Source organism: Eptatretus burgeri, chromosome 8 (assembly GCF_056783735.1).
Source record: "Eptatretus burgeri isolate ZD-2024b chromosome 8, Ebu_testis_v1, whole genome shotgun sequence".
Classification (NCBI taxonomy): Eukaryota; Metazoa; Chordata; class Myxini; order Myxiniformes; family Myxinidae; genus Eptatretus; species Eptatretus burgeri.
The window spans coordinates 83,488,005-83,507,814 of NC_140968.1; the positions used below are offsets into that span (position 1 = coordinate 83,488,005).

Sequence of the window (19,810 nt, forward strand, 5' to 3'; positions counted from 1 at the left end):
GACGAGCAGCCCAAATTATGTCACACAATTTGCTTTATAATTTAAGTTGAATAATTTGCTTGAATACCTATTCTAATATCTGCAATCCTTTTCTAATTTTTTTTTTAGTCTCCAGCAGTATAGTGCAACCTTTGATTGGGAAAGTGCAACGTTTGTGGTCACAATTCAATAGGATAATCCTCAGAATGCCCTTGGAAACTTGTTCAATACAATGCTGTGCTTTGAGCCGACGAATGAGATATTGCCTCATGGTTTGTTTGTAAGTGTAGCAGGAATCATTTGTGGCTGCATGATTGAATTTTTTTTTGAGAAATATCACTTCATATGCAAGACATTGATCTTCATGATATAAGATGTTCTGGAAAATACCCATACAGCAATACCAGCAAACATGGCCTGCAGTACCCTTCGTGAACCATTATGGCAATGGGAGGAAAAGAGCATCCCACAATGCATCAGGAAGACAACGTCGACGAGGAGTGGCAGTGCCAACGAAGCTTAACCAAAAAAGGGACGCTGTAAATGGCAAGGTGAACATGACACAGCTGCAGAGTAAGTTCATTTTACATTTTTAAAAAGTTATAATGACATGTGACAATTAACCTTTTGTTTCTAGTAATATGAGCAGAGGAAGAGGTTTACCATAGTGCTGCTGTAAAACACAAACAAAAAACACACACACACACACACAATGAGAAATAATTTACAAAAAGGAAAAGTGATGTTGGGAATAACTCGTTTTTTTTCAACTGCAATCTATGAGTTAGATTTTGCCACTTAAAGCAACATTGTTTTTATATTTTAGAAAAAGCACCTCAATGGTTGGGAAGGTGAAGGTGTTTGTTTTTGGCATGACTTTCACAAGTGTGGGTTTCAAGTGCATCCATGTTCAGTGTGAGATTTTAGTTCGTCCCCCCCTGCAACTGCAACCTGTCAAGGGGAATCTCAGCCCAAGGGAGGGCAACACTACAAGTTGGACCCAACAAATACATCTCTACTATCACCACAAAATCGAGTACACTGCACATTGATATAACACAATAGCTGTGGATCTCTGGAAGTTCATAATTTGTAGAACATGGGATGGATTTCAAAGGCAAAGCAAAGGACTGTTTCGGTAATAGTCAGTCACCGAAAGGAAATTAGGGTTCTGAAGGTGATGAGGGATGGCAGGATGGCCTAGAGGTACACACGCTCACCTCTAAGCTGTCCAGCTTGGGTTTGAAGCCCGACCCAGCTATAAACTGTCATCCCAGTGTTTCACAGGCAGGGCGATTCATCAATACGTGTGCCGTCCCTCGGATGGATGTTAAACCGCGCGTCCTGTCTGCCAGCATTCTTTGGTCGATGTTAAAGATCCTACGGTGTACTACGGGAAGAGTAATGAGCCATCAAGGTCACAATGGGAAAAAATTTAAATTCCTGTCCGAGCTACTTCTGAGAAGGCAATGGCAAATCGCCCAGTTTAACCCTTGCCAGGAAACTGCAGCAGCACCGATGCCATGTAACAGAGTATGGTACATCAGAAAGGTGAGAAAAATGGCACACTGCCAAGAGATACCCAAATCTGCGGATCTTGGCTCCTCGAAAGCTCAGGTCGTGGTGCATATTGTGTGACACTGCACAAATTAGTAAATCGATTCAACATTTCCAAGGAAGTTCTGAGTTGAAACAGATTTTTCAGCTTGCATCATCGCTGCAAGATAAGCAAATGACAAAAATAGCACGAATGTCCATAACGGACACACGTGGTCCGAGGTTTAAAAGTCGAATGGCTGCTGAGTTCCCGTGGGCATCCCGACTCAAATGCCACCCAATTTCGTTTCACAGCTGGTCATAGAAACCAGGCTCTGTCTTCACCAATCTCTGTCAGGAATCTGACCCAGACTTCTCAGGATAAATCATTACGCCAGTGAATCGTATGGTGCCGAACATTTTATCGCCTCGGATAGTTTGAGGCACCCCTGCCTTAATTAATAGCAAAGAGAGTGGATAGGTTAAGGGAGCAAAGTAGAAGAAGAGGTTGAAATTTGGTGGATTGTGTGAGGAGAGGGATATCAGTAAGGGCAGGGGTTGTTCTAGAGTGGAAAGAGTTGGCTGAAAACAGAGGGAGGTGGAGGAGTAATCGTGGTCAAGGTAGGGCAGAAGCTTGGTGCCATTGGACCTCACCCCTTGTTAAGAGGAAGAGAAGATAAGTAAGTGTTGGAGTTTTTAATTGTGGTTATCGATTAAAATATTGGCAAACTGTTAATGGTTTATGTCTTTCATTTATCAAACGTTTTATTTTTCCCACCTTTTCAGGGAATGATATTAAAAGGGTGGTGTCATTGAGTCCTTTGAACAAAACACCTCCAAGCAACAAAGAGTATGGACGGACGGTTGTGGCACAAAACAAAACCAGAGGTGAGAGCTTCGTAATAGTTTCAGCTAAACAACCACACACGAGAAAACCACAACCAATGCTGGTTTTACATGGAATGGGATGAGTGAGTGGCTACAGGAAGATAGTGTCAGATTAATTGAGCACATAAAGATAAGCACGAGTCGACACAGAGCATAACCATCGCACTTGTATCCTCTCTCTTAGGTGCTGCAACCACCCTCAAACAAGAGAATGAAGTATCATGTGGACAGGTTAACACTAAAATGTCTCCTCAAGAAGGTTCTAACAGTCAGCATGGGAAAGACCTCATTCTCGGCCTTAATGGTCAGGCCATATTTTTGAGGCCAGATATCAGGAGCCGGAAGCTCTGAAAGGGCCTCACTTTTGAGTACTTGAAAGAAATAAAAGTGCTCAACAGTACCTCTTACAGTCCAGAAGACGTATCGATGCCCAGGAAATTGAAAGCAGCTTGAATACCCTTCCATCATCTGACTAATAAAGGAAGATTCCAATTTTACACTTATCTACTCGACCAACTATTTTCACATTGTCCGTTTTTCGACATGCATCTCAACGTGTGAACTTAAACGAATGATTGTTTTTTTTGTTTTTTTTTTGGATGTAAATTTCATCTCATGGTCTACAACAAATTCCTGAATCCTTTTAAATCACAATAATTGCCAGTGTCACTGATATCGCAGAATCTTGATATGGGTTAGGAATTGAGGCCAATTCTCATACTCCAGAGGACTTGGCTTTCCTTTTGCCATCGTTCACAGTGAGCCACGTTTTGCCAACAGGTGTGATGAGTATCTCTGCTGAGAATATGTTGTACAATTTTTTTTGTCTAAGCATTAACGTTTTAAGCTCTTACATAATCATGTCAAAGAGCCAAAATATTTTGCTAAATGCACAATTTATTGTCATGGCATGACAGCAATGTACAGTGCAGTACAGTACAGTACAGTACAGGAGGTAACTGTTGTTTTGTTGTTTGTTTTTTCACAGGTTATAGCACCTGCATGTTTTTTTCTTTGAGATGTCAAATTTGTATCTGTTTTAAGTTTGCTAATAAACTAATGTAGTAAATCTTGGTGTTAGTGATGAGTATTGTTGTGGGAATGACTCTAAGGGGTTAATAAATGCTTAGTATGGTGTAGTTATTTCCTTTATGTGTTTAGAATAACGTAGAGCAATTACATGTGATATTAGATATGTCACTATTATGTTTAGACAATGTCCACCTCCCTTATTGTCTGTGTCAAATAGCACCATCCCTTCTGACCTTAAATTTTGTGTGTAAACCTCTGTTATTTGTCTTAAATGTTCCTTTTTTAGCGTTTTGGGCCATCAGGTGCTAGCTGAGTGGGAAATGCCATGCCTTGCCACTGTCCTTCAAGGCGTCCTGCAACGTGTCTGCCACAGTGCCACCCCACATTACACCAGCCATGTCACACCGGCACGGCTCATGTATTTGTCTCGTCAGCCTCTAATGTCAAGCTCTTGTGGTGTGTCTGATTGGGCCGAGATAAAGCACATATAATTAAGGATCTGCCATTTGTTCATGGACACGTATGTTGAGTAGCGGGAAAGGGAGTTTCTTATTGGTTTATTCTTGACTTGATCGCTTCATATAAATTCCCTCTCCATGCCATTATTGCCTCAAGTAAACATAAATGGTCTAGGGTGAATTCTGGTTGTCCTGGTGGATTCATTTAGTGGTTTCCATAAGTCCCGTTAAGTGTGATTGGCTGTGGTCCACACTGCTAGATAAGTTCACATCACATGACTGGTTTGCTTGGCCTCATTAGATCAGTCACATTGCTTCTATTTGTGAGACGCTCCCTCAATTTGGGGACTCCAACTGTATGGTAAAGCGGCTTTGGATGCAAGGATCTGGTGGGGGGTTTTCAAAATGGGTGAATCACAGTCGCTTTTATGTGATGCACCAGACTTAAACTGAGCAACTGGAATGATTTGCAGCTGCAACAGCATGTCAAATTTAAGTTGGGAAAAACCACATGGCTTCACACAAAAATGCAATGAATGACGACAAGTCTTGAGGTCCATGAGCAATTGAAAGTCAACCAATTGCAGACTATTGGAACACAAGTCACACATTCGGCACAGCATCAAAGCTGAACCCACTCCGCGAGAGTACCTCCTGTGCAGCTGCCGTCCGCAGAGCAGCTCACCGGATGACGGGATTGGGCAAATTTTCGGGACCACCACTCTGATAGGAGGAAAAGCATGGGGTAACCTTCCTGGGTCAGATTGCGGTGGTGTGTGTTGGGGTGGTGCTGAGGTATCGTCCGACAGACGGTGGTCTCCTTGGGTTAACCTGAGGCGGGCCCTTCGGGTGGGTGTCTGGAATGTCCTATCCTGAAGAGTGGATGATCACCTGTCTCTGTTATTATCTGAGCTCAAGTGTTTGAACATCGGTATTGCAGCACTCTCTGAGGTTCGGAGACCGCATAGTGGCGAGATCATGGCGGGTGGTTACACCCACGATTAGTCTGGTTGCTCTGATAGTTACCATGCCCAAGGAGGTTTATGTAAGAATAATCTGTGAGGGGGTGTAGAGCATCACTTGTGGTCAAGTAATTGTCGTCCTGCTTAAAAGGGAATTCACGCATTGCGTTCATCCAAGCCCGTCCCTGAGTGGACTGCAGTAGGACCAGAGAGTGGTAGGCTCTTGACAGAGGAGTCTGAAGTGAAGGCTCGCTGGGCCATTTACTTTGAGCGGCTGTACCAGGCTGATCCACCAGCTCTTGAGTTGGATGTCAGGGGTGTTGCAATCCCTGTTGCAACACCAATCAACTGTGGTCCACCTTCACTTGTGGAAATGCAGGTTGTGGTGAACCGGTTGAAATGGGGTAAAGCTCCAGGGATCTATGGCATCCATGCTGAACTTCTCAAGGATGGTGGAAATGCTGCACTCGTGTTGTTGCATGCAGTTCTGTGCTCTGCCTGGAACACAGGCATCATCCCAACTAACAGGAAGAGGGGCCTTGATGTCCCTCTCTGGAAAGGGAAGGGTGATCGCGAGGACTGCAACAACTACCAAGGGGTGACGCTGCTCTCAGCGTCGTGCAAGGTCTTTGCTTGGATAATTCTTGATAGGGTTCACCACGATCTGCTTGAGCACCAAAGCCCAGAGCAGACAGGCTTTACACCAAAGATGTCAACGATTGACCGTATCCTTGCCCTTCGGGTCCTCACCGAACTCAGACAGTTTCGGCAGTGGCTGCTTGCAGCCTATGTTGATCTCTCGAAAGCATTCGATTCAGTGAATCGGGATGCCCTCTGGAAGAGTCTTGGTATTCATGGGGTGCCACCAAAACTGATCAATCTGACGTCTGAACGATACTCTGGTACTGAGTGTGCTGTGAGATGTGGTGATACCATCTCCAACTTATTTCCAGTTGTTACTGGGGTTCATCAAGGGTGTGAACTGGCCCCCACACTTTTCAGCGCTTGTTTGGACTGGGTTCTGGAGAGTATGTCAGAGAGATAAGCTGCGGTGCATCGTTTGGGAATGTCAAGATCTCTGACTTTGATTTCTCCATGATGCAATCATCTTTGCAGAGACTGGATATCCTTCTGGGGGCCCTCGAGATGCTGAATGAGGATTCAGAGCAGCTGGGATTATGGGTTTCCTGGGCCAAAACTAGGATCCAGGCTTTCAATGACATCTTGGATGCTGCCCTCTTGTCTGCTTCTGTTTGTGGTGAGGATGTCGAGGTCACGGAGAGATTCACTTACCTTGGCAGTGATATTCATATCTCTGCTGGCTGTGAGCCAGAGGTCAATAGACATCTGGGTCAGGACCGGGGAGTCATGGATTCACTGGAGCACGGGGTGTGGCACTGTCAGTACCTGTGCAGGAGGACAAAAGTCCAAATCTTCAGGTCTTTGGTGCTACCAGTCTTGCCCTATGGATATGAGACTTACATTCTGACCAGGGATCTGAGACGGTGTCTGAATTCCTTTGGTACCAGGTCTCTTCGGAGAATCCTTGGCTATTAGCTGGTCAGACTTTGTGTCCAACGAGCGGTTGCTGAGAGAGACTCAAATGAGATTTGTTTGTTACCTGCATAGTCCGTGAGCGTCAGCTGCGGCTATATGGACATGTGGCCTCGTTTTCATGACGCTGATTCTGCGCACCAGATTCTTTCAGCGAGGGAGCCTCGTGAGTGGAGGAGGCCAATGGGCCGACCACATGCCTTGTGGTTGCAGCAGATTGATCGGCATCTCCAGGAGATGTGGTGGGTCAGGCATCTACCTGGGGGATGGCCAGACGGAGGCCCCTGGAGTACCAGCGGAAAGTGGACGCAACGCGATGTGCAGCTCCAGTGCATGCTCCCATACCTGACTTGACAATGAGCCATGTTTCAATTTTTTCCAGTAAGTGGTTCCAGAGAAGAAAACATCCAATGTTTTTATGTTTTTCCAACATGGTTGCCACCCCACGTGATCTATGATCTCATCATCTTTAAAAAAAAATATTCTGCATGAGCAGTCACACCTGTGATTAAAATTTTGTGTCAATCGGACAAGTCGTTGCTGAGAAAACACATGTTTAAGGAAATTGTCGAGCAAAAAAAAGGTCCAAAATGGGACAAATAAGAATAATAATAATAACAAAAAATAATCTGAACAGAAACAATCGGGTACCACAGCCTGTAAGGTACCCTAATACCCCAACAATAGCTTGAGCAAAGTAGATGGTGCATCATCGCAAATCCCCACACTTCCCACCTAAAGCAAGGTTTAAAGGTCGAAAAAAAAGTCCACCAGTAATGACCCAGTGTCAAATTTTTGAGTTTATAAAAACATCTATTTCGACTGGTCCACCTCCTGGGGCTTGGGGTCAAAACCAGAGGTCAAATCCCAAAAAAAAATTGTTGCATATTTCATGCGTCACCCAATGTTGATTGCATGTACAAAGTTTCATGACAAAGAAGTTTTAAAATGTGCCCGTAATTGCATGTTTTGGTATTTGACCTTTTGACCCCACCGCAGGGGGCAGGGCCAAAATGATGCTGCTTTCACACCTTCTTGATTTGTGGTGATCGTAAGTATCAACTACAAATGTTGCAGTGGATGCTGGTTGGATGTTGGTTGACTTTGTAAGATTCAGTGTTCGCTTATCGAAGGCATGCTGGACGCGACGCAACTCGAAGGTCTCTACACCTTTGTATGTAGCCATGCACCATGTTTATCTGTCAAGATCTGCATTCTCCCATTGTCCGTGCTGGCAGCACATTTCCGAACCGGATCCATCGTGCTTTTCTGTTGCATTTATGTCCCAGTGTGCTGTTTGTATTTTCGTCGAAAATTTTCCGTGAAAATCGTACCAACTTATCGATATTGTTGAATTCATTTTTTTCCGTAAAGCCTTGGCCAACTCGGATAGCCAGGAGCTAATGGTCTCCGTTTTGAGGTTGTTTTGTCGTCCTTTTCATTTTCTTTTCCAAAATTTTTGTCCTTTTCTACCTTCTCAGCACAATCCTATTCCCACTCTTTGGCAAATAAATAATAAAATAAAAAAACCCATAAAAACTCACTCCAAAACACTCTTATTCTGCCTTGTACTTGTACTTTTTGTACATCTCTCTTTTTCTCCTATCATTTTCTCAATATCTTCATTGAAGAAAACGTTTCTTCCTTCAAATGCTTTTGAAAAAGTATTAAAATGCTTCACTTCCTTCATTTCTCCAGAGGGGTAGGGGCATGTCCATGGAATGTGATGTCCTCAAAAAACTCAAAAGTCAGGTTCGTAACACTTCCTGTTCATACAAGTTAGCAGATGCAGTGGATATAACTAAGCCTGGTGTTGGCTTCGTGGTTCGGGCGGCTGACTTGGGATCTTAGGGTGCAGAGTCCGAGCCCCATTGGCCGCTGAATTAATACCAGGTGGGGTTGACTCAGCCTGTCATCCTTCCGAGGTCGGCAAAATGAGTATCCGTGTACAGGTAATAGGAACACTGCATCAGCGGCAGAGCCGCATCCCTAACCAATGATACAACCAGCAGTTATAAGGCTGCACCCAAAAGAGAGAGAGCGTGGATGTAACGAACTTATACCCGCACACTTCTCCTTTAACCTATAGATGCTAACTAAAATCAAGTGCAATTCATATCCTACATTTTAGAAAACTAGAACGGCACTTAACGACGTCGCGACATCGACCAATATGCCTCCGCCCATGTTATTACATCACTACAATACGTGTACCAAGCTTGATTTAAATCCCTTCAGCTGTTCTCAAGTATCACATTTTAACCTGACATGACCCTGGACCTCTTGATCCCCAAATTCTAATCGGTACATCTTTGCATCATCATACATTACTCATATCAAGTTTGGTCCAAATAAACTAACTGGTTCACAAGTACGCGTGACACCAATTTTTTTTTTTTTAACCTAACATGACCTTTGACCTTTTGACTCCAAAATCGAATCAGTTCATCTTTGCATCATCGTACATACTTGTACCAAATCTGACTTCATCCCTTCAGCCGTTCTGAAGTTTGCACGGAAACGAAAACCGATCACGGATGGACGCACGGCCGGACGTACGGTTGTATTTGTGCTGAGAAAACTCTCATGTCATATGCTGATCCGCCTGTGGGTTCCTCGGTCTGGGCCACCATCACCTGAGTACAAGATGGTCAACAATGTGGCATTTCAAACACTGCACCAATTGTTGATCAATTTACACCATTAGCTTTGGCGATATATGGAATCAAATCTCTCCAGCTCAGAAAGAGCGCACAGAGACACAGCACATGAAGGTCGTGTGAAAGAGAGACTTTTTAAGTGTGTACCTATTGATGAAATAATCACAAGAACTCACATGATCCTGCAAATAAATCAATAAATAGAATGGCAGAGGCTTTGGGAAGACTGTTTTTTTATTATTATTTGTTGTACATGCATTATGTATGTACAGGTATCTTACAGATAGCTAAAATTCATTGGCAATTAACTTCTCTCCCTTTGTCCAAAGAGATTGCAGAAACAATTTTAACAAGCCATCCCAAATGCTAACTAGGTTTAACAGTGTTAAAGTATGTATGATTTAAAAAAAAAAAATCAAGGAAAAGCTGAACAAGAAAAACCTCCATTTACACTTAATAATTTACCAAGACAAAACAAAACAAAAAAAATATACAACAAGAAGGGAATGAAAAACTGCTGGAAAACTACTAAATCGGTTATAAGTGACTACATCAGCTTTTCAAAATAATCTGAAGATTTCTCCCAAATACCATCGCTAACCGACAAACATACAAACAACAAATTAGTCTCCAGATTCTTGTCATGCAAGAGGGTGGGGGGGGTAGGGGAGTGGGGGGATAGAGAGAGGGGCGGGGGGTAGAGAGAGAGAGGGAGGGTGGGTTGAGAGACAAGGCGGGGTGACAGAGAGGATTGGGTGAGGGAGAGAGGGGTGAGAGGAGTGAGAGATGGGTGGGGTTGTGGAAGGAGAGAGACAGAGGTATGGGGTGGGATGGGGGAGTTATAGGTGGGGGTGTGTGAGAGAGAGCGAGAGGGCGGAGGTGAGGCGAGAAAGAGGACGGGGTGGGGGAGAAAGAGGGAGGGCGGGGGAGAAAGAGGGAGGGTGGGGGAGGAAGAGGGAGGGCGGGGGAGGAAGAGGGAGGGCGGGGGAGGAAGAGGGAGGGGAGGGGAAAGAGGGAGAAAGAGGGCCGGGTGGGGAGAAAGAGGGAGGGGCGGTGGAGAAAGAGGGAGGGCGGGGGGAAGAGGGAGGGGAGGGGGAGAAAGAGGGCGGGACGGGAGATAAAAAGGGAGGGGCGGGGAAGAAAGAGGGAGGGGCAGGGAAGAAAGAGGACGGGGTGGGAGAGAAAGAGGACGGGGTGGGAGAGAAAGAGGACGGGGTGGGGGAGAAAGAGGGAGGGGAGGGGAAAAGAGGGAGGGATGGGGGAGAAAGAGGGCGGGGTGGGGGAGAAAGAGTGCAGGGCGGGGAAGAAAGAGGAAGGGTGGGGTAGAGAAAGGGTGGGGTGGGGGAAAAAGAGAGCGGGGTGGGGGAGAAAGAGGGAGGGTGGGGTAGAGAAAGGGTGTGGTGGGGGAGAAAGAGCGGGGTGGGGGAGAAAGAGAGCGGGGTGGGGGAGAAAGAGAGCGGGGTGGGGGGAGAAAGAGAGCGGGGTGGGGGGAGAAAGAGAGCGGGGTGGGGGGAGAAAGAGAGCGGGGTGGGGGGAGAAAGAGAGCGGGGTGGGGGGAGAAAGAGAGCGGGGTGGGGGGAGAAAGAGTGGGGGAGAAAGAGAGTGGGGTGGGGGGAGAAAGAGTGGGGCAGAGAAGGTGTGGGGGAGAAAGAGAGCGGTGCGTGCAGGGCAGATTGCTCATCATTTTTACCACAGGCCTTATGCAAACCGCGAGTACAAGATGGTTTTGAGTGAAATATCCAATTGACTTGACGCAACAAAATTATATCCCACAGTTTTACTCAAATTAATTTGAACTCTGGGTGGAATACGAAAGGGTGCAGGTCAAGAAGCGAAAGAATAAACAAAGCATCAATATTAAACTCAAAACTAAAATGTCTGAAAACGATTTTAATGAGATTGAATAAGTTCTGAAAACTACTGTACGAGTTTCCCTGATAAAAAATTAAGTGGACAGTTACAGCCACAATCGCACGAACACCCAAAAGATGAGATTGCTGAATTGACGGCAAAAAAGCGGAAATTTCGAGCCCCCCACCCCCTTTGGCACCAGTTGTAGAGTACTGGCGTGTGAGCGCACGTCCGAGTGCGTGTGCACATGTGTGCGAGACCTGTAAATGGTTGTTCCCGTTAATGTTAGCTGTATGCAATGCACAAAAATCAAATAAAGCTCGATTCCCAAAAACCTCTGCGAACCCCAAGCAAAGAAAGTATCAGCGAGGTTAAGTTCCAAAGAACAAGAAGAAGAACCCTCCTCCTATTCTTGAGCGAATTAAAAACAAGAGTGGTTACGCCCCCTGCCCAAGTCGATCACTACAAAAAGGCAATACAGTGTTACAATTCACAGTCTCACCCTCAAAGAACCAAATGTTGCATTTAAGAATGCTGCCGATGTTGCAGCCGAAACAGTCTAGCCCAGGTCAGACGAGTGGCATCAAAGGTCAAATTCACACTCGTATGGAGCATTTTTCACTGCACGCTGTTGTTTTCCTGCAATGGAAATGCTCAGCTGCCCAAAATGTTTCACAAAATTAAGACAAAGGAGAAATTACTTCCTCCGAGAGACAACAATGACAATGCCCGAGTCATTCAGACTTGCCCCACGTCGACAGGACCATTTCGAAAAATAGGAAAAGATTGCTTTGCTCAACGCAATAGGTCGCCCTCAGCAAACCAAATAAATTCTGAATTAAAGCAAAGATTAAAAAAGCTAAAATGACAAACAAGCTGTGAATGCCCCATAGGCTAAACCAACTGCTCCATCCCTCGTCTTCCCTCTTTCTGTCTCAACTGAAGAAGGCACACGGTGCGGCCAAGGCACTGGCTGGTGCTAAAGACCCGGCTCTCAAGAAGGCACTGGCAGGACCACGTTAAGGCATTAACCCCGTCATATGATACGGCTGGGGATGTGTTAATGGCACAGTTCACCTTGGCATAATAATGCAGAGGTGGTTTGCAGGGAAAAATACAAAATGCAAACAAACCTTTCATCTGAGGTCACGAGTGGAGTAGCCAAGACGGACAAAATCTGCTAAAGGGAAACCCTAAAATTTAAGGAAACCATCCTACAAAATGTCATTTCACATGCGCACATCATACAGAGCTGGACACTTCATGGTACGGAGAGCCAGTTACAGGCCTACGCAATGATGACCCTAATTCCACAGCCATCCACCTTTCCCAAGCTTCAATGTTTTACTTGCTTCACCCTCAAAACATACCCAAATGCAGGTCCTTCGATCAAGTACCTTCAGTTCTTTTCATTAACAAAGCAGAAAAAAAAATATACATTAGTCAACCTTCAGGTGTTAAGAATCAACTTCAAGCCAAACTTTCCAATATCTCACAAATATAAGGAGACAAATATATTAATAAAAAATAAAACCGTCATCAACACACAACCAGGAAGCTGTTCTTCCATTTGCTTGCCAATTTGGGAAAGCGAGTTTCCGTGATCCAACTCAATCTGCAACGCCTTCTCGTTTCCGACCTCCTTATCCAGTCAATCTTCCGACTCCCTCGAATCAATGCATTGTACCTTCCCGAGCTACGATGAAAACATGACCTCCAGCTCCGTCAACAAGCACTGCAAATCACTGCAGCATCAGCTTCTTGAGGTTGTCGCGCAAGATGGTGTCGCGCACTGCTTCAAAGACGTAGCGGATATTCTCTGTGTCGATGGCCGTCGTAAAATGGTGGAATAGTGGTGTCGAGCGATCTCGACGTTTCGAGTCGAAGCAGTGCACAAGGAAAGACTGCACATCCAGCACCCTCCGTGAATCGCCGCTGAACTCGGGGAAGTAATCAGCGATGCTCGTCATCAGCACTTTCTCCTTTAGCAGATCCGTCTTGTTGAGAAAAAGGATGATGGAGACACCAGCAAATGTCCGGTTGTTCACAATGGTCTCAAAGATGTTGATCGACTCGACGAGCCTGTTAGTCTTGCGATCTTCCATAAGCACTTGATCGAACTCACTTGAAGACACAAGGAAGAGGATAGACGTGACACCATCAAAGCACTGGAACCACTTCTGTCGCTGTGAACGCTGCCCACCCACGTCGACCATGCGGAATGGGACACCCTTGATGTCGAAGTCATGCTCTACAATACCCTTGGTGGCCTTTCGAGCCAGAAGTGCATCTTGTTTGCTTGGCAGGTAGTTCTGGTGGTTAAAAAAAAAAAGAACAAAGAAGGCAAGGAGTAAATGTATAAGTCACTTTTACTTTTTACTTGTGCCGTTTTAGGACAAAAACATCGCCCTAATGTCATTGTGGGTTCGTGTCAGTCTGCATAGGCAGACAAACTGAAAAATAAAAAATTTTAACCGAAGACTGACAAAGGTGTGCTAATTGCCTGGCGAAGCAAAGCCACACTGACGTTTTGGGCATTGAGCCTTCGTCGGAGAAAAAGCGGCGCGCCTCCCTGACGGAGAAACTTTTGTTCCGACTCAGGGGTTAGCACCCAAAACGACAGCTTTATTTTGCTCCCCATGACTGTTCGCACACCTTTGTCAACATTCAGTCGATAAAACCAACCTTGCAATCCGGTCCTCCAAAGCAATGGCTAGAATTTTTGTCTGCTGATCATTTTCAGCTGGAAACATTTTTCTGCTTTACGGTGGCCAGGAGCATTGGGCCGAGGCAATTATTACAAATGTTTGTTTTCCCCCTTCGTCAATTACAGTGTCCTTGGCTGGATAACATTGCTCCAACCTCTACTCCTTTCACGTACACCCAACAGTGTTCTTGCTCAACGCAGACCGAAAATAATTAATGACAAAAGTAAAAATTAAATAGAGCATCGATTATAGCTGTGAACCTTCCCCTTGTTTGCATGCGATAATGTCGAAGTTCGTTGTCGCTCAACTTAAGTCGAAGTTTTCACTAAGATGTGACAAAGGCTGATAAGAGTTCATAAATGTTGTTGTTGTTGTTGTTGTTGTTGTTGTTGGCGTTCATTACAACATTAAGTCTCCGAATGGAGAGAACATTATTGGTACTACGGGGCATCAACAGCAACATGTTCCACAACCGTGCATGCGAGGTGGAATTCCACCGTGTACAAGTTCCACTCGTTCATTTTTGTTCTGTACAGAAGCACGGTTCGTACAAGCCAGACGCTTTGATAGTAGCGCCGATTCATTAAGGCCCAATTGCTCTTCTTGGTGGAGACGTGGCATCGCCATTCATGTGTGGGTACCAGCGAAGGATGGCTTGAGCAGGGTACGCGTCGGCGAGCCTTGGAACGTCACGGAATGATGATGTAAAAATGCAAAATAAAATAAATGCTGACATCGATTTAGATCGATTGTGGAGAATATAAATAATATGGACTCTTTCACACACACGTATCTACTACTCCCTGAACGTTTTTTTCTGTTGTAACAAAATATTTTGCCTATTTTCTCTGGGGCATGAACGCTACTGTACTTTCAGTAGCACATTTCCCAAAGCAAAACACCACTAATTAGAACCATACTCAGTCGAGCGCATACCTCCGCCAGGCTGAACAGTTAACATTTTGCATCCCACTCGTAAGCCAGATCTGCATCAGGACCATTCGTCCTCGTCACACACCCAAATCTAATCGGCTGCTTTTCGTCACCTACCCAAGTCATCCACCAAGTTTTGTCATCATCCGTCCACAATTTTTTGAAATATCGTGCTTTACTGGACTGCACAGTACATCGTTTTGGGCTCCATCTCTCAATGGTGAAGAATCACTGATGAATTTAAAAAAAAAAAAGTTTCCTGATCCGGATCCGGGGCTTCACCAAAATCGAAGCAATTCGTCCTTGTCACTTGACCAACCTGTCCCCCAAATTTCGTCCGAATTCCTTCCACAACGTTTTGAGACATCATGCTCACAGACAAACAAGCAAACAAAGACAAAGACAGACAGACAGACAGACAGACAGACGTGAAAACATAACCTCTGCCCACCTTTGGTGGCGGAGGTGATTATTCACAAATACGAATTTAAACGAAAATGAATACTAAACAATCAATGAGCAACCGAGCAGTATGTAGGATTTCTGTATGTTCAGGCAGATGTGACAAGGAATGTACGTGATTCATGGCATGAGAAGACACTCCCATGTGACCTGTTAGTCACAAGAGGAACATGTCATGACCATCACGCAATGGGAACAACGTGATACAGCTTGTGAGCACCCCCTCCTCCCCACCTGCACATTCTTCCTCCCCTTCTCCACCCCTTTCCCCCACCTCAGTGTACCGTAAAGCTGTGTTGTCCCCTCCGCTAGCATTACTTGGTCGACTTTAACGCTACCAAGGACTTCAGTGAAGAGTCGTCAAATTATCGCCAGCAACCTAAGACCAAATTCTGAGTTCCTACTCTTTCCAAGTTACTGCGAGGAAGGCCATGCCAAACCACACAGTGCAACCCTTACCACGAGACTGCTGTGGCAGCAATGAACCTGCCTTCGGGTAGAGAGACCGCAAGAGAGAAATCTACACTATTAATATCAATCTGGCTGTCTGTGTGTTACACATGCACTCCTACACCTCTGGATGGATTTGGACCAAATTTTTCAGGGGTAAAAGGTTGTACCGGCCAGGTTTAAGTGGGGTTAGCGGCTCCTTCAGCCTTAAAAAAAATAATTTTTAAACCCGAAGGAAAATGATAGGGGTAGACTTCATCGCTATTGCAGTTGTTTTGAATAGCACCACCTTAAGTGGCATCGTGGAACCAACAAAAGTGCTGGAGCACATTGCCAAGCGAAGGCGAGCCGAGAAGGGTCCTCCCACCCATGGGGTCCATTAAGCCAAGGAGGAGTAAGATGGGAGTACCACCTAAAGGATGAAGCAGAACTTGATCCCTGCAGGATGGATTTAAATTTTCCCAGGTAACCGCCGGCTCTTCCCCCCGACCACCAGGCTAGCTTTTCCCGTCACTGTGGATGGGGACTTTCGCTCGTGGTCAATGAAACGTAAACGGTTCTCTTCCCAAAACAAGGTTTTGTTAACCAAGGAACGGAAGAAGAAAAAAGTTAACCCGTCTCACCCCCATTGCGATGGCAAGTTCCACGAGCAAAGAGGCGCAACGTGTCCCGCCAAATTTATTCCTCTCAATAGAAAACAAATTGTGATAAAAGCCGATTGGATGGATGGCAACTTGCGCGCTGGCACGATCAGCCGGTGCGGTCCGTTTTATACTCGAACATCTCTTCACACATCTTTCGTCGGTCAATTTCAAATCTGCAGAAATTGTATCAGCAATTTATCTCGAGCAGATCTTTAAGATTTGGGGCAAAGAGTCGTACACCGGCGAGGGTTCTTTTTGCACGGTCAGGCGACGAGCCGACCACGCCGTTTTAGCGACGTGGCAGTTCTCCTGAAACAGGATCCGCTTGCCAAAGGTTCGAATCCCAATCCTTTACGACGACGACTTCATCTGAATTTGAAGCCGCATCCTCTGGAATGCCGGTCTGGAGTTCTCACCATGAGGCCACCACCGTCCACCGCACTTTGAAAACTCGTCTCGTTCGGCACAGCTTGTGCTGCGCACGTCTCACAAGAACGTACATCGGATAAACCGTTCGTCTCCTACAAATGCAGTCACAAAATCATTTTGCTTTTCACAAAAACCCCCAGGAAATGGCCATAAATTATGTCTGGCAAACTAAGAGCACACAACATGTGCACTGAATCGCATCTCTCGACATGACGTATTTCCATGCGACAGGTCGAGCGAAGCACTATTCTCACTTTCAAGCTCGTCTTTGCTTGCGTGCCAACTCACGCACCATCCATTTTGACTCCTGTATATCACAAAGGGAGTAGGCGCGAATGAGAATTTGAGAATCATCATGAGGACAAAAATAAAACACAATCGCAGAACTAATGTGACGTCACGAGTTGCCAATCCAACTGCACACCCACCACCACTGATTACCTCTGCCACCGAAGATGGACGAAACTTGATGGAGAGGTTGGGCTGTGTGACGAGGACGAATCGATTCGATTTTGGTGAAGATCCCAATGCAGGTATTACAATTTTTTTTTTCTTTGTTTTAAAGTGATTTATTCACCATTGAGAGATGGTTCCAAGAATAAATATATACAACAGGATGTTTCAAAAAGTGTGGATGAGTTGGGTATGTGACAAGAATAAGCCGATTCAGGATGCAGATCTGCTCCATCAGTGGGATACACAATGTAAACTGTTCAGGTTGGCAGAGGTATACGCTCTACCGAGTACCTTTCTGGTTCACATTTGCATGTACACTGAGATCAATCAGCTATGGTCAACTGAGGGGAGGGAGTGGAGGAGAAGACATATTGGCAGAAATCTGGCGTCCTCACGCAAAATGAATAAATAATAGCCCCGTGGGGGGGACTGGCGGTTATTTCCCAAACAGGCGGGGTGAAAATGTGGGATTATGGGGGAAGGGGCCATGGCCCCACTTCCTAAAGTGGTACGGTCATGGGGAGCACAACTTAAGTAAATTGGGTGGTCCTTATATTTCATGAAGAGTTTGGTCTGCATCCGGCTGTCGGTTTCTGAGAATATTTTTAAATAAATTACCTGAATTCCAGGTGAAACTCCCCTTTTCAGCCTCTTCCAAGGGTTGATCCGAACGTGAAGCACAACCCCATGACACCTTACTATTCTGATGAATCATACCGAATTTTGTCCACATCGGTCTTGTAGTTTGTAAAATAATTTTGTAACTTGATTCGATTTGGTGAGGAAAATGTTTTAGTGAATGAGGGAGTATGGGAGTGAGGCCGTGGCCTCCTTTCCGGGGGGAGATACAACCATGAGGAACACAACTTAATGTTAGTGCATAGTCCTTATGACGTGTGGCGAGTTTGGTCTGGATCTGTCTAGCGGTGTCTAAGAAGAAGATTTTTGAATGAAATGCCAATATTTGTGGTAAAGCCCCTTTTGCCCCATTATAGGGGGAACAGCTCGTACATACGACAATGCTGATCCTGCTCACAGAAATTCGCTCAGCAAGGGAGCCTCGTGAGTGGATGGGGACAATGGGCCAACCACGTGACTCATGGTTGCAGCAGCAGGTTGATCAACATCTCAAGGAGATGGGGATGGGCCTGTCATCTGCTTGGGGGATGGCCAGACGGAGGCCCCTGGAGTACCGGTGGAAAGTGGACGCAGTGACGTGCTGCTCCGGCGCATGCTCCCATACCTGACCTGACGTGATCCGGATAGGGAGCACAACCCCGTGAGATCTTGCCGTCCTGATGCATCGTACCAAATTGGTCTATAATCGGTTGGGTAGTTTGTGAGAAGACGTTTCGGTCAAATGTTTACGGTCGACTGACCCACTCTAAGAGCTTATGACCGAGGAATGAGCTAAAAATAAATAATGAGGTGATGCATTTTACAATTACAATCAGCACTTCCTCCTTGCTCACTTCAAAGAGATCACAAGAACATTTGCATGATGTCCCTTTTGCCCTTTCCTCTTGTTCCCTCCCGCCGGTGTTCCACCCATTTCCTCAGAAATTTTCACATGCCTTCCACACCAATTAAGATGATCATCCAAACCTCAAATCAAACTTTCATCAGCGTTACTTACCGGCTGACCCACACGGTCCAAGTTGTCAAGAAAATACTTGACGGACTCCCCCTGAAACACAAAAGGAGACTGTTCATCAGTCGAGATCACGTGGCCAAAGGAACAATAGGCAGCAATAAATAAATAAATGAATCAATAAAACCTCAAGCACAATCCAGCAAGGTCTGAGGTTTGTAAATTTGTTCAGTGGCTCACGAAAAGGCAATTGATTAATGAGGAATCACATCAGTCATTGTTGCAGTTGAAAAGAAAAAAATGCAGCAAAATGATTCAACGGTCATAAACCGAATGACGAGTGGAAATTACTCGGACTCGATTCTGGGACCTTCACTCGACCGTTGTGAAATCGCAACAAAATGCAGACGTTCCAGAATCCTTTCTGCCATTTCAAGCATCAGCGTGTGCGACGTCCTGGCTTTAGGTACAAGGAAAATACGAGGAAGTTCAACGTCGGAGGCCTTCAGGCCCTTCATGCCCGTGCATTTCTGCTAATATCTGTGCGCAGCACCCCTCCATCACCGGTGCTTCCATGTACCTGTCTAATTCCAGTTTAAACCGATCTGCAGTCTCTGCTGTCAATACCCTTCCAGTGTGACCATTCAATGCATTAACGACTCTCTGGGTCAAACACTCTGGCTTTAATGATGGCATTTCTCTCAAGCTAAGACCCCTTGTGTCCTGGTCGTGTCACTGTCTATTCTGATGAAAAAAACAAAAACTTTTCCACATTTATTCTGTCTGTACCCTTAATTATCTTTAAACATCTCAAAAGAATCCCCTCGTACACACGACAATGCGGACGGCTCGTACACACGACAACGCGGATGTCAATTCAAAGACGGCACTATGGATGATGTTTGAGGGTACCACTGATAATTATTTATTTCAGGATCCTCACTATGATGAGATGCTAGAACGCAAAATAATTTAGGATATTGCATCATGAATTACATCGTTTGTGACGTCACCGGTGAAGCAGGGTTTTCCCACACTTTTAGAACCACCTGTACATTGATAAAGAAGTAAGTGTGTGTGCATTCATGATGCAGGTGGGAGAATGAAGCAACCAAAGAAAGAAGCAAAGCAAGCTTTTGGTTGCATGGGAGGAAGGAAGGAGAGAATGGAGGGTTCGGGTGGAGGGGGTGTACGGAGGGGTCCTCTATGTTTGGCGA

General features: G+C 45.4%; 2 protein-coding genes across 6 annotated transcripts in view; one reads left to right on the top strand and one right to left on the bottom strand.

Annotated features, from left to right (window-relative positions):
• KIF19 (kinesin family member 19) overlaps positions 1 to 7,930 on the top strand; it is a 98,556-nt gene extending 90,626 nt beyond the window's left edge. For 4 of the 5 annotated variants that reach the window (XM_085892834.1, XM_085892836.1, XM_085892838.1 and 1 more), the window contains 3 exons: positions 378 to 552; positions 2,302 to 2,403; positions 2,588 to 2,754. In XM_085892834.1, coding sequence (XP_085748960.1) covers positions 378 to 552; positions 2,302 to 2,403; positions 2,588 to 2,754 — 444 coding nt within the window. Of the gene's footprint in view, positions 1 to 377; positions 553 to 2,301; positions 2,404 to 2,587; positions 2,755 to 7,408 lie in introns of those variants that run through there. The other variant, XM_085892837.1, reaches the window with a different exon arrangement.
• Positions 7,931 to 9,285: 1,355 nt separating this feature from the next.
• The window catches only part of GNA13 (G protein subunit alpha 13), a 101,293-nt gene continuing 90,768 nt past the window's right edge, over positions 9,286 to 19,810 (bottom strand). The window contains exons 2-3 of the mRNA XM_085892839.1: positions 18,639 to 18,689; positions 9,286 to 13,232 (exon numbers count right to left, since the gene is read on the bottom strand). Coding sequence (XP_085748965.1) covers positions 12,663 to 13,232; positions 18,639 to 18,689 — 621 coding nt within the window. The 3' untranslated portion in view covers positions 9,286 to 12,662. The remainder of the gene's footprint in view (positions 13,233 to 18,638; positions 18,690 to 19,810) is intronic.